This window comes from Hyposmocoma kahamanoa, unplaced genomic scaffold (assembly GCF_003589595.1).
Source record: "Hyposmocoma kahamanoa isolate Upper Pololo Valley unplaced genomic scaffold, ASM358959v1 210, whole genome shotgun sequence".
NCBI lineage: Eukaryota > Metazoa > Arthropoda > Insecta > Lepidoptera > Cosmopterigidae > Hyposmocoma > Hyposmocoma kahamanoa.
Window position 1 is genome coordinate 4,398,926 of NW_020653731.1, and position 15,842 is coordinate 4,414,767.

Here is a 15,842-nt window from a genome sequence, read left to right on the forward strand (position 1 = left end):
AAAAAACCCTAGCCTCGATTACAATCGGAACCGCTGTCGCCAAAACGCACACAAACAAATGATAAACACTACGAAATCTCGAAAATGATTGGTCATAGTTTCTAATTTAGAAAGACGTAACAAATTCTTGATTGTTAATATAATTTAAAGTTTACCTAGTCGCTGTATCATTGAAAGTTCAATCCCTTTAATGCAAGTTACGACGTTTTGATTTTACATTGAAATTTTATTGAACGTGATGCCATCTTGCGTCTAGTAGCTGGACTACGACGAACGATAAACATCTGAATCATGTCGATAAATAGGAAATTGAAAATTTATTAAAATGAGACTTACTGATGACATGAAATACCACTACGGGTATATTTTATCATTTTTGCACTCCAAAACAGCACAATAAGGCTGCAAGCACAATATGGTTGGCACGTGTAGGATGCTAACTAACCACTTCTACTGTATTTATTATTTTGTGGCATAGATCTTCCACGGCAGTGAGCCTCTGAACTGATGGCGTAAAATATTTGAAGTAGTTGTCTGTATCTAAGATCCAAAAAGGAATAAGGATATAAATTGCGAAAACAAAATGCAAAATCGCAATACGAGTACAACATACATCACGAAATATCAGAGGCTCGGTCACCATCTGCCGACTTCACAATATTTTTCCCTTTTCACGAAATCCTTTATTAGGACCTGCGAAACCGGGTGAAATATTGAATATTCACTTCACCCAGCTGCCATTTCGTAGATTCCCAATGTTTGGCACACACTCGGTTTCAATCCTTCCAAACACCGGTTTTGTTTTCGAGTGCTTTTGTTCTAATTTCGGAGTTTCAATATTCAGCAGACGAGTTTGAGCTCACACTCGAAACTGCTTCGTTTACGTGACAAAATGTTTTGTTTTGTGCTCGTTCGATATTTATTTCGGATTGCAATCGGAAGGTAAAAATTAAAAGCTATGGTGCTGTTTTAAAGCGTTCCTTTAAAGGCCGAGAAGATTGGAAGGTAAAAATTAAAAGCGGTGGTATTGTTCTAGAGCAAAATAAAACCCCCAAAAGTAAATTCATCCCATGGTCACGGTTGACAGGGATGATAGTTCCTACCTAGTCATCAACAAGTTATGCATATTTGTGCAAACCACCCTATTCTGAACTATTGTTATAAAACATTACCCTATTTAAAACCTGAAAAAAAAAAGAAAATTCCAATTTACTCTGCCTACAACTCGCAAAATATTTTAACAATACGTATTTTTTTACTAAATCAAATCGATGAACGAGACATGAAGTATATAAAGGGTCCGAAACATTGGCTTGTTTGAAAAAAAATATACGCGATTTAGAGCAGAACAAATATTTTCATCTTCAATGTGTAGCAACAACGAAAATCTAATACTTTAAAATTTAAAATGGTATTTAGTGGTCATAAGGTGAGTGAGATAACGTGACAATTTTGGATATGAGTAAAAATAAACGCCTGCGTTCAGTGATGAACAATGCATTGACGTAGTCTAATTGCCACTACATTTTGGCTCAACCTAAACACGAGACCGATTTTTTTATGATATGAAGTAACGGGATGAACAAGTTATGCGACTAGTGGTAAGCGACACGCCATTCAGAGCTTTAAGTCCCATGTCGGTACTTCCCAGAACGAACCCTTTCACAAGGAGTTGTACTGCTACTAACTATTGGGAACTAAAATTAGACGTCACTTTATGATATTCAACTATCAAACATACGAACAAAACCAAAGTAATAGCCACCTATAAGGATATGACCGAAATATCGCAAATGCGTTACCGGCTGTGCGATATAAGATCTTGAGTTATGTCTGCGATTGCCCTGATTCTTCCTGCCATTTTACGAACACAGCAGTGTTTTTCTAAAGTAAAAATACTATTTTATTTATTTATTCTTTTATTGCATTGTCACACTTATATTATATTAAGTACAGTGGCTTGAAATGTACATGTGACTCGACTGTGACAGACTGTGAGTAATAAAATAAAATAGTGATCACATTAAATAAATCCTTACAATTATACATGCATAAGATAAAAGAATATCGGAAGTATCTCGAATTAATTACATTATAAATTGTATTTTGTCATTGAAAAACTCTTTAATATTATAACTTTTATTTATGAAAAGTTCTTTTAAATGTTTGGAAAAATCCTAAATTCTTGAATTTCTTTTATGTAATTTGATATGTGATTGTAAATTTTAGTTACCATAACTTGCGGTCCAGAACAAACTAATTTCAATTTAGAAAATCGTACACGTAGTTGATGTAGGTTTCTGTTGTTACGTTTAAATTCAATTTTACTAGTGAATAAAGTGGGATAGTTTTTAATAAATTTGCACGACACAAGTGTGTATATACCTGTTAAAGTAAATATGCCTCATCTTCATTAACTTACAATTATATGGACGTCGGGTCCGCGCTAAAAAGTGTCCGAACTTATAGGGCGTTAAAATGGTATACAGAGCGTCATTCAAGCTTTAGTCTTCGTTTGTTCCACTGACAGCGAAGCAAGCAAAATTAGACAGTACTGCGATGACATTACAATTTATATTTAACATTTTAGCTTTTTCATATTCCTTTACGTGTCACTACGTTTAAATAGGTTGACTTGGGACATTTTTTTCGTGGTTTTTGTATTAGACCCGTCGTCCATTTATTTGTAAGTCAATGCTAATCTTTGAAAAAGATGTCTACAAGATTCATTGAAATACTACTATCAATTTCGTTTCGCTTCACATTTACATCGAACGACTATGAAGTGGAATTCCCTGGCAGCAGACTTGTTCCCTGACCGAACTTGGGCCTTTTCAGGCGAGAGTGAATACATATTATTATTATACATTAAGTGTGCATGCTCTATTGTCGACCTCATCGTCACTTTCTATCAGGTGAGATGGAGGTCAAATTTCGCATTTCTTTTTAATAAAATTAATACAAAAATGCATTTGACGCCGATGTTACTGTTGTCGGTAGTCTTTCCCTTTTTTTAAAATTCCTATACGAATACACAATTTCAATTGAACTTATCTTGTGTAATTAATCTTATAACCCATTATGTACACCTATAATTTATATCAATTACCGATAACAATGACGGGTGGAACAAAAGATTTATCAGTCAACATTTTGCCATCATGTTTAATCAAATCAATCCAATATCTACCCAATTGTTTGTGACTTAAGATAAATTTGTCAGACATCAGAATTAATTTTCTCTAAGAATAAATCGATTAGAATGGCTCGCATAATACCACAGTAGGTAATTTGTTTTTACATTTATGTTTTACACCTACATATAAATGTTTCATTTGTATTTAATATGCATTTAATTGGGCATTGTATGTAACACAACACACACCGGCACATTTAGCTGTATACTAGTCAAAATCCCAAAATAATAATATTTCACTACCATGATACCTATTCATTTACTGTTTTGTGAAATTACTCCACTAGTTTCCTATAATTTTATATACGAAGAACGAACACAAAGATAAAATCCTACATATCAGCAGATATTATGAATGACTATATGCGTTTATTGCAGATCTTTGCCTAAAATACAAGTATATATTACGTTTACTTAGTTTAGGCGTCGCAATTACACATTCATCCCATCCTAGTCCCATTTCAACTTGAAGAAAATATTCCACCTCTAAGAGTGGCAAACTAGGAGATGAATCCGGTTTCGCTCACTTTCCGGTAACCGATTTCAATAAAACTTGGCAAATAAATGTAATTCCACGACTTTTTGCGGTCGGTTTTTCAGTATTCCTTTCTAAGATTATTAGTTCATCCTGTCACCCTAAATATATTAATAACCAGCAGAAAGATCGACTGTTGTACCCTGTTTTAGTTTGTTTTTGTCCTTGTGTACAATAAAGAATATTTGTTATTAAGAAATGAAACTACTATCTGGCATCTCTAACTGTCATTGTAGTTAATAAGTTCAACGTGAATGATACCGATTCTTGTTTTCAGAACCTCCGCTTCAAGGCCCCAACGTGACGTCAGACCGGATGACGTATGTCGGCGGGGATCACATCAGAGTCAACTGCTCTTCGCCACCTTCCCTTCCAGCTGCCAACATCACCTGGTTTGTCAACGAACAAGAGGTAAATTAAATGTTTTAACCTGAGTGAAACAAGGTCTTTTTAAAGTTCCTCGTCAACTAAGTTTGACTCAGTGAGCTACCGATATTTCTTTATGTTTATTTTGCGATGTGGCCTGTATATTAAAGGCCACCTCACGCAAGCAATATTAAAGCTCTATTGAGAACCATAGAAATGGGAACTAGATTAAGTTATGTCTCCGATAGAAACTCGTAATGTTTTATTATAGAAAAAAATACTTACAGGTGCCTGGCAACACTGCGAATCACGTACTGAATTTCAGCAACGGTTTTGCTTCGAGCCTTGCAACACTAGAGTTAGAGGCGACTGCAATGTCGCCTGTGCCTACTCTTATGATACGGTGAGAAATACATATAAATAAATATTCTCCATGTAAATAAATATATTTCCTCCGTTACTTCCGAAATACAGGGTGACCACGAAAGGTCTGGTTTTACCCAATAATACGAACAACTGTTACAATTTAGTACCCCTCCAAAGTCGCGAATACAAAAATCAGGGTTAGTACGTACATATCATTAAGTCTATATCCACTAGGATTAGCACTTGGCAGAGATTTTGAACTACTGCTATGCCCCTGATAAACTTCTTTCACTTTTTCCATTCATGCATGAAATTCGTAATGCTATCACAATAGTGTCGTAATACAACATTTGTGGAATTGAAAAATACAATTTCAAAGTTTAAAAAAAATGCTGAATGGATCTGGCTACGAAAACTAGCGAATAATGTGATTATTTTTATTTATACATAATTATCCATTTATAAATGAGAATATAATTTCATTCAGTATCGTGCATATGAAGATAATAATGCGAGTGGAAAATAAAACGATGTTCTTGGTCTTTTAGCTTTTTTTTAAATAACAACGAGTCGCAATATTGTTGGATAAAATCATCTTTGCGATTTACTGCTCTGAGTGGCACTGTAACTGTTATGGACAGGCGTGTCATTTACCATCAGGCGCACGATTTGTTCGTCCCATCACTAAGTATCATAAAAAAATTTAAAAAAATCTTATGAACGTCACAGACCTTTCAGAATCGCACTGTATATTCCATTAAAACCTTTTTTAGATTTCCGTGTTCACACCATTTCTAGTTTGAATAGAAAATAAATACCACTTATTGTCTTCGGAGAGTTGCATAAACCTTTTACAGTTTTATAGAAAGTGAGTGAATTTTCTTCTATTATAAGACTAAAAGGTGTAGCCTTGTTATTGAAACCGACAAACGATAACCGTAACATTGCCAGCCGTAGGAAAAAGGATCTTAAGACACCTGTAATTGGGATCACTCGCTCGTACCATCCCTTGAACACGGTGCCAACGGCAGTGCTGCTTTGCCGCAATAATAGTCAAGGCTACTTTAGATACTGCTCACAAACAGGACAATTACCACTAATAAAATCTCCAATTAATTTTATTTTTTTCCTTCGCTCGAAGGCGAAGATCGACTATACTGCCTAGTCATTAGGTTCTCTACTTTAATATGCCTCAATTTTAGTCTTCAAAGTTAGGTGTGTGCTCACTCTCTAGGATAGTTTCTTTAGTCTAAGTGCTGAGTATATTTTTTTAAATATTGTTTTTACGACATCGGAATAAATCCATGAAGCCAAATCTTCAACATAATTCAACTATTTTTTTTTTAATTTTATTTGTAATTTTGACCGTGGAATATTTTGAGTTTAGATACAATCGAATTTTAAATCTCCGCACTCTTTGCGCAGATTAAAAATTCGATTGTATGCTTCCCATGTCTTTCAATCGGATATCACTGTCATAGAGTAGATAACTATGCAGAATAGCTATCTCGGATTTTTTTTTTTTTTTTTTTTTTATAAAATATAGGTGCGCATTTGACCTCCATCTCACCTGATGGAAAGTGACGATGAGGTCGACGATGGAGCATGCACACCTAAATAATGCCTATTCACTCTCGCCTTGAAAAGGTCCAAGTTATAACGTTCAGGGAACAAGTCTGCAGGCAGGGAATTCCACTCCATAGCCGTTCGCCATATAAATGTGGAAGCGTAACGCTTCGTGCGAATCTTTGGAATATCCACAACATAGGGGTGGAACCCAAGCCTACGCCTAGTCCCCCGGTGATGGAAAGGGGAAGGCGGAATTAAATCATGTAATTCCATCGCACACTCTCCGTGATATATCCTGTAAAATACCGATAAGCAGGCAACTTTACGGCGGTGTTCAAGGCTCTGCAGCTTCGCCTCCACTAATTCCGAGTCACCTATAAGCCTCTTGGCACGGTTGTCAATTGAATCCAAAGTGGCCAGTTGATATGTCGCAGAGCCATCCCAAAGGTGGCAGCAGTACTCCATGCACGATCGGACTTGTGCTTGGTACAGCTGGAGCAACTGTCCCGGTGTAAAGTACCGCCTCACCCTGGAAAGGATCCCAAGCTTCCTTGCTGCATTTTTGGCCGTGGATTCAATGTATCTGCCGAAGTTCAAATTGGACGACAGGTCCATTCCAAGTAGCTGGAGACAATCGGCTATCGGTATGGATATATCACGAAAAGTCGGAGTCAGCTCAAAGGGACTCCGTTTTGTGGAGAATAGACACGCCTGCGTTTTGGTAGCGTTAAATTTGACAAGATTGGCATTGCCCCAATCGGAGACTGCCTGGAGTGTCAAATCTAAACGGCTAACCATGGACTCTCGACAAGACTGGATTTCCTCTCCACTGACCCTTGCATTGGTCAAGTACCTATCTACAACTGTGCTGTCATCAGCATACGCAAAGGTACCTGGAATTAACATATCATTGATATGCAGCAGAAAGAGAGTTGCAGACAGTACGGAACCCTGAGGAACTCCGGCATCTATCGCCATATGTTCGGAAGAGTAGCCTTCTAAGACCACTCGAATCGAACGTTCGCTCAAGAAATCCGAGATCCAATTGCAAAGGTCAGTGGGAAGCCCATAAGAGGGAAGCTTGCTTAAAAGGCTTGCGTGCCAGACCCTGTCAAAGGCTTTAGAAATGTCCAAAGACACTGCAAGTGCTTCGCCTTGCTTTTCTATAGCCTCGCTCCATATGTGACAGGCATACACAAGAAGATCCCCAGTAGATCGCCCTCGTCGGAATCCGTACTGGCGATCACTGAGGAGATCGTTGTCTTCAAGGTACGATAGGAGACGGTTGTTGAGTACACGTTCCATAGTCTTGCAGAGTATGGAAGTGACTGAGATAGGTCTATAGTTGACAGGGTCAGCTCTGCTTCCCTTTTTTGGTACAGGTTGCACGTTTGCAAGCTTCCACGACCTGGGAACTACACCAGTCTCAAGTGAGAGGCGGTACAGGCGTGTGAGAACAGGAGACAACTCAGGTGCACAGTTACGTAGGACTATTGCTGGAATTCCATCTGGCCCGCTAGCTTTATTCACGTCTAGATTTCGCAGAGTTCTAAGTACCTCTTTTTGGCGCATGCGAACTGGCGCCATAGTGCAGCCAGCCTGAGGTAAAGTAGGTGGTAGGGTCCCTGCGGCATCTAGACGCGAATTTTCTGCAAAGAGTGAGGCAAAGAGATTCGCCTTCTCTTCCGCAGTATGAGCCAGCGAACCATCCGGCCTCAGCAGAGGTGGCAAAGATGGGCGACAAAAGTTCGATTCGACCGCTTTGGCCAGGGACCAAAAGGATTTGCTGCCTGCTGGATAAGAGGCAAGCTTGGCTCCTATGCGGCGCACATGGTCGAACTTGGCCCTACGTAACATGCTTTTGCACTTCTTGGCGGCCTTATTAAAAGCTTTCTTCATGTTCTGAGTACTCGGAGTTTTGCGTAGTCGAGCATCTGCCCAAGCTTGGTACGCGGACTGTTTACGTGCTTCAGCACAACTACAATTAGCGTTAAACCATGGACGAGCTTGGGGTCCATTGGGTACATCAGAGTATGGAATGTAATACTCCATACCCAAACGCAAGACCTCGACTACAGCATCAGCACAGCTCGACGAGTCTCCTGAAGTAAAGCACGCCTGCCAGGGATATGACGCAAAGAAATGGCGCATTTCGTCCCAATCTGCTAACTTGTATCGCCACACCCGTCTCATACCACTAGGGCCCTGATCGGGTGGGGAGTATACGGATACAGTTTTCACCAGACAATGGTCGGAAGTACCCAGTGGGGCCTCCACACCCACAGAGTATCGGTCCGGATCAGTTGTCAGCAGAAGGTCCAAGCAATTAGCCGTATGGGATTCAACATCTGGTATCCTAGTGGCGCCACTGACAAGCTGGGATAAGCTTAGCGTTAACGCAAGTTTACGCGTCTCTCTCCCAGCGTGATCGGTCTTCTGGTATGGGAACAACCATTCTTGATGGTGTGCATTAAAGTCCCCCAGAATGACTAGTTGCGCCGCTGGGTACCTATGCTGAATCTCATCAGACGTCTCACTTAGATATTGGAACAGCTTGGTCGTCTCCTGATCTCCACTGTGCGATCGGTAAACACAGCAGTACACTATTTGTGTAACTCCTGTGTCAACCAGAAGCCATAAAATTGAAAAACTCGGTGCCTCAAGGTTCTTGAGACGCTTGACACAGATGTCATCGCGAACGTACACACAGACTCCGGCACGAGGTACGAACCTGTGCTCCAGAGTATACCCGGGGTAGCTGAGGTACGCTGCGTCAGTCGGACATCTGATCTGCGTCTCAGTGAGGAACAGCAGCTGCGGTTTGTCGGTTTCAAGGTGGTAGTGGACCGAATCGAGATTTGAGTGCAGACCTCGGATGTTAGTGAGGTGCACTTTTAGTGGGAGGACGTGCAACCGCTGTGTATACTTTTTTCCATTTTTATAGTTTTTCATTTTTGGATTTGGAGAAGTGAATAGGCAGGAGGAAGGCAGTTGAACGAGGCACTGCGTCGTGTTCAACCAAGCAGCAGACTCATACTGCCACACGAGGTTACAATCGGCTTGGAGACCGCGGGGACGCCCGAACCCCCCCGGAGATGGCCACCTGGTCCTCCCTTCCGGTCGCCAACCGGCAAGGTGGAGCATTCCGGGATTTTTCGTTGGGTGGCGGGGCAGCCTTTCACGGGTGGCTTTCCCGCTACTTGGGCCCCCAACTTCCCACGGTCGGCCAGCGGTGCACCGTGCTTCGGATCCCGCTAGCCTCCAGAACCGAGTGCTCAGTGTGGCAGTACAAGCAGCTACAACTCGCCGTCAGACGCAATGCAACTGTTCAGACCCGACCTCCAAATGGCAACTCCCGAACACGAGTCGGAACACGGTAAAAACCATTTGGCGACTCGACTGCGTCGGGAGGGTGGTGACTAGCCACGGCCGAAGCCTACCACCAGTAGTTATTGCTCTTTAGCACCACCCAGGGGTCACTTGTAGGGTCTCAAGGGTAAACCTACGGAAGCGAGCAACATCAACCCCCAATTTCTAAACACGTTTCATGAAAACACTCAAAGGTGATATCACGTTAATAATTTTTAATTACAGATGTGAAGCCTCACTCTTCGATATATGGAAGTCAACGAGTCACACGTTAGTTCTTAGAGAGAGGAGTGCTAACCCAGCCTCCGCTTTAGGAAGGAGTTTCACAGGTATCAAATCATATTAAATAATAATATACAGCTTGTAAACAAAAACGTTCCACCATATCTTCCACTAAAACACAGATGACAATATAGAAAAACAAATTTTGAATTCTGATTAAGAATTAGATTAAATTACACAGTCTTATGGACATAGAATGGCATCAAAGCATGAAACACGCCGAGAACGGGTGCGGGTCGGGTGTGTGGCGGGTCGGGAGCAGGGCGGGTGTAATTCTGTGTATTTGTATGGACGACAACACCATGCGCGGGCGCGAGATGTGCGCAGGGCAGGTTGCATGCACGCTCGTGGTGTGTTATCATCCATATAAATACAGGGAATTACCCGACCCGACACGCGCCCAGCCCAACCCGACACGCGCCCGACCCGACACGCGCCCGACACGCACCCGCTGTCAGTGTGTTTCACGCTCAAGACGGTCAGAAAAAGTTTTAGGCTATGTTCAGATGGACGTACATTAGTCGCGCGTTGGAACATTCAGACAACGAGAGGCAATGCGCCGAGCGCGCAAGTCCTAGGAGTGACAAGTCATAGCTCTAACACGTGCTATCGCGGCTAAAACGCGCGGTCATCTAAATACTACACGGTCGGTGTCAGTCTTAGTTGTTATCGTTAGTTGCGCAATGCGCGGCACCTATCTGGACTATTGTCCAGATACATAATTGCTGTACTGTGATAGGGAGGGTACTGTACGTGCAATCGGGTAGCTTATCTAAGGCACTAGCCTTTTGAGAACCGGATGACGACTGTACAAAATGGCTGCTCTGGAGTCAGGACCTGACTGAGAAAGTCTTTGTGCAGATTTGCTCGCACAGGTTATAGTGCTCTTCCCGTATAACCAAGAGGTTGATAGGAAGGGTCACTACGAACAAAACTCTTGTAGAAAAAATATGAGAGTGTCCGTGTCCATTATTTTAAAAACGCGGTGACGCGCGTTTGCTAGTGTGACGCGGGTTTTGGAGTATTTCTTCTGAACGCGGCGATACTGCGCGTACAAATGAACAAATGTGTGTAAAATGTATGTATGTATCTCTACATGAGATTTGAAAACGTGCGTTAAATTTTTGCCATGAGTTTAGCCTTAAGCGCATCAGCATTCTGAGCGGAAGTGAAGCGAGCAATATCTGTTTCGTTCTTATTGCATTGACATAAAGATTTTTCTGACCGCATTTTCGGCTCCGCATTAATAGACAACACATACAAATATTTTATCTTCAAAGTTGCAAGTTACGTCTATTCACGCTAAAGGGATGGCGTATCACATTGTAACCGTTTTTATGAAAACAAACAACATTAGCAAAAAAAAATTCCTCGTTGAGATTTTTTTTATATAACCTCTTTTCTTAATATCTCTGGGCAATGTTCGTGTTTCGACTGTATCGTCATAGTCTCTTTGCGTGGGGCATACCGGACGCATTCAACCGCAATCGACTTGAAAGTATACGTTTATTTATTTATATTGTACAATTTACACAAACAATCATCAAAACTAAACATGTAAGCCATAGTCAGTATAGGGTTGGGACAATCACCGCCCAAAAGCAAGCTGCTGAAATTCTGTCACAGAGCTTCGGGCGGTGAACCTCTCCAAGTAGTAACCAAGCGATGTCAGAAATTTCGTTTGAAAGTTACTGAACACGTCACTATCATTATCACGCCCGCCCCGCAAAGCCCCGCACTAAGGAAACCTTGTGTTGCGGGTGCCATAGACATGTAGGGTATTCGTACATACATACATACATACATACATACACACATACATACATACATCATACATACTCGTTCATACACAAACTAATTTATATTATAATTACCACACAAAAAAAGGAATTCTACTAATAAGAAAGAGCAATATCTCAAAATATTAGCTAATTCTGGAAAAATATTTATTAAAAGTCATTGACTTACAAAAAGTAATAAAATATTGTCATTACAAAAAAACTGCAAACCTTTTTCTAACACAATTTTGTTCTTAACTTTATTCTAACTTTTAGACAAATACCTTCACTTCAAGATTTTATTTCATTTCTAATCAATTAATTGGACATTACTTACATCAAGAAATTTTTACCTCTTACATCAAATTTAAATACTAATTCTTAAATGAATTCAAAATTTCTTAGGTGTATTTTAAGAAAATACATTCTTTAACAAAAAAAAGTAGTTTTCTATTCAGATTAATATTCTAAATTCTAGAGTATATTTTTAAAGCAACATTTTGTTGCGTTTTCATAGTCATTTCATAGTCATGTTGTTGTCAATGATTTACTTTTACTTGTGCTTGTAATCATAAAAATCATAAACAGTCTTTCATACAAAGAAACAATACTTAGGATCGTATTCTAGAACTCTACTCAATTCTTAAGTCAGGACTTGAGTATGATTCAAAGCACTAGAAAACATACTCAAGTCCTTTCCATTAGGGTCGTATTTCCAGTGCTTGAAATCATACTCAAGTCTGCTCAAATCCTGACTTGAGCATTGAGCAGAGTTCTGGAATACGACCCTTAGTATCTCTAGTTTGTTAGTGTGTTATTTGTAGTCATATTTTAAGAAATTTAGTTTCAGCATGAAATCAATCTACACTTGTAACAAGTACAACTTCAACATGCAATTAGTTCCATCGCGCCACTGCTGATAGCATTAGTTGTACTCTGAAACGCGCTATCGTTTTCTTAACTTCAATAGTATAAAGTCATCTCATATATTTTGAATTTTTGGTGCTTTCTGCCGCAGTATTACTTTTATGGCACTGAACGGTACTCAAGTATTTGAAAAGATTCCGTCGTTCTTCTGCTACTTTAAGGTTTGGCACTGAGCTGTGTGCTTTCACGCTATTGTAAATAATTGAGTACCTCTCAATTTTTCATTATTTATTTTTTCAAGTCGAAAATCGGACATTTCTAATAACTAATAAATATTTTGTTGAATCTGGAGTAGCTTTGAGACTTGAAGTAAATTAATTTACTCTTGGATTAAATATCTAAATCTTATAACTAAACAAAGTCTTATAACTAAAATCCACTTTTGAGATTTTTTTTTACTATTATCAAGTAATTATTCTCTAGCGTCTATAGGGAGACGATCGTTTTGTTGGATTTAATAAATTTGTCTTCATAAAAAGAATTTTGTCTTTTTCTAAGTAATCTGTTTTTACCGTACACTTACCTTTTCCCGTGTCGTATCAGCTAGTTCACGTTGTATATTGAAACCGAGCACTTCGAATTCGTTTCTATTGTTCTCGCGTGACGTAGGACCAACCGGTCCGAGCGCTGGCCGGCCGTCCGCTCGCCACGTGCTAGTCGAGACCTGCCTTGTATACGGAGCTCGCGCTAACACTTACTTTGCTTGTATACCTTGCGCTTACGCTGTTATATACTGTTCTTCTTTCTATTCTCTTCACCTATCTTTTCTGACTGTATTTCTCGCTACTGCCTGTGCTAGTGCTTGTGCTGAATTCCTTTTTGTGCCTTCTGTATTTTGTGTTATTGTGGACAGACATTATAGTATACGTTATCACACGTAAGTCGGACTATTTATTTCAACCGTTTACCGGACTGTACGTTAACTGTACCCAAACAACTACAGACACACACATAGACAACCACAAATTACACCCAAACTCACGAGAGAAATAAATGTAGGCCATACAAATATTTCTCCAGGCCCGAGAATTGAACCTGCGTGGCAGACCGGCATGGTAACCTTTCGAGATCTGAGCCAATAGAAGAGGGTACAACAGAGTAGCTACTATTTTTTGTGTTGTTTATATTTTTGATATCTTGCTTGGTATATTGTTAAGAAGTAAATACTATTCTAAAATCGGAGTTTGTAAAATTGTCCAATATCCTAGTAAGGCCCCGTGTACTTATTAACGCACAATATGATTGATTATGGGATAGATACCCATTTCTAAATAGAAAAAATACATTTTTGTGACAAAACTGAGTGTATAACTAAACACTTAGCTTGGGCCTACAGCATGTAATTAAATTTAGTACATTTTAATGTACATTGGTTTTTTAGCGTTTTTCCTATTGTAGTTTTCTGGGTCTTAGGAAGATTTCACATGGAAATCAAAACACAATAACAATAAGGTGTACAGACTTCTGAATAAATCTACAACTAGACATTGAAATTTGTGTTCGAGTGCATTCGGTGATCCAAAGATTGCCGAAAGATGTTAAGAAAAGGGTTGTACTGTATGTAATTTAAAAACTAACAACTTTATAGTCATTTATTAAAATTAGTATCATTACCATCTGAAATATAGTCGGACTTTTTTGTTACACCCGGTTGGAATCTAATCGAGATAGTAAAAGTAAAATTGTAGTATAAAATCTACTTGTGCAAAATTGAACACAAAGCGCATGCCTTTAAGCTAGAATTTACAACGCCAAGACTTCCACGGTGCCGAAAAAAAAGCATAAGGTAAATTGTATCGTGTCTCATGTACTTTGCGTTAAATTTTGTAAGCGTTCAATAACTTAAAACGGTTACCTCTTTTGCTTTCTAATCACATCTATTATAGTATTATCATAATTCAGAGTCTGATAGACATTTTAATTTAGATAAACATTGACCTAAGATGGAACATAAAGACTTCTTAGGTTAGATTTTCAATTACACCAATTTAGGGAGCAAAATTGTTCTCCAGTGTTCTGGGTATAGATCCCGATTCACTTTGTTTTGATAGCTTACTATGTAACATAGTTGCTGTAATGCATAGGTAGCTGTAAAGTTACCTAACTGGGTGACGAAATACTTTCATAGATTTCTCATAGATGGCGCTATGGCTAAAACGTCGTTGAAAAAAAAAAGAACAATTCGTGAGGTCCGCTGGTTCGTTTCGTGGCTTAGTTGGTATAACGTCTAGCACCATTTCCTAGAATACATCTATTCGAATCCGGTCGGATCGAAGGAATTTTTTCTTTGTGTTCGATCTTTGTATTAGCAAACTAGTGTAGTAATTTGAGAAAAAATAATTGAATGTCAATTCAATACAAATTTAATTATGTAAGATATTTTCAAAGTGGTGACGGTGATGATTTTCATTTATGCAGATTATCTGCGGATGCTGATATCCGCAACAACCCTGGTACACATTTGTGACGGCCAGACATTAAATTTCATTTTGTTCACAGCTGCAGCAACAGAAACGTGCCTGCCAACAATAATGGTTTTAATACTTCAAGTCTTCTTACAATTTTTACTAGGCAGCTACAGTGAAACACCGATCAGATAGTTGATTAGGTCCAATGTTTGTATTTAGCTATTTAAACTCTATAATTATAATGTAGTTTCGGCTCAGGGTTAAAAAAGTTTCAAATGTCTACACACTTGCGGTGCAGCGGCGGTAATTGTGGATACCGAATGAATGTTGCGCGTGATGCTAGCGGTATTGCAAAAAACGAACTTTGCCTTGACAAATATTGTGTAAAACGAAAAAAGTTTAGAACGGTATAATAAAATTTTGAATTTCATGAAATGTGATTTTCATAGTTTTGATTTACGACAGCTGGGTTCATTCCTATCTTTACTCTCTATGGTAGCTTAATACATAAAAAAATGTTCATTAAGATACAATACTATTTTATGAAGTCCAAGCCTCAACTATTGCATTTTTGACCTACTTAATAGGAAATGAAACTCGTTTTTCGGCACTAAATCGTGTATAATTGTTTTTTTCAAATAAACTAACGTTTCGGGCCTTTACTGACTGCTGACAGTCAGTCGTGTATTGGTTTGTTTGAAAAAAAAAAAACAAATATACATAACTTAGATCCGAAAAAATTATTAGTTTTCCCAAATACAATAATCGATACGAATAAGAACTCGAAACATATTTAATAATATGTCAAACATTAAAACTGCACTGTTAATACAATAGTATATTGACTGAAAAAAGTGAACTTTGTCAGAATCGATAAAAAGTTAAGTGGATATCTTTTGATTATTTTTTACAACATTCTAACGACTTTTTTTTTTTAAATGTAGAGAAACAAAATTTACGTTCATTAATGACATAATATTAAATTTCCCATATTTTGAGTTACAGCACTATTGTAATAGTAGTGCGATATTATGATTACTTTTGCT

At 38.9% G+C, this 15,842-nt stretch overlaps 1 protein-coding gene across 1 annotated transcript in view; it reads left to right on the forward strand.

Annotated features, from left to right (window-relative positions):
- The window catches only part of LOC113227486, an 18,447-nt gene extending 3,405 nt beyond the window's left edge, over nucleotides 1-15,042 (forward strand). The window contains exons 3-6 of the mRNA XM_026460425.1: nucleotides 4,009-4,142; nucleotides 4,385-4,500; nucleotides 9,627-9,730; nucleotides 14,888-15,042. Coding sequence (XP_026316210.1) covers nucleotides 4,009-4,142; nucleotides 4,385-4,500; nucleotides 9,627-9,730; nucleotides 14,888-14,988 — 455 coding nt within the window. The 3' untranslated portion in view covers nucleotides 14,989-15,042. The remainder of the gene's footprint in view (nucleotides 1-4,008; nucleotides 4,143-4,384; nucleotides 4,501-9,626; nucleotides 9,731-14,887) is intronic.
- The last annotated feature ends 800 nt before the right edge of the window (nucleotides 15,043-15,842 follow it).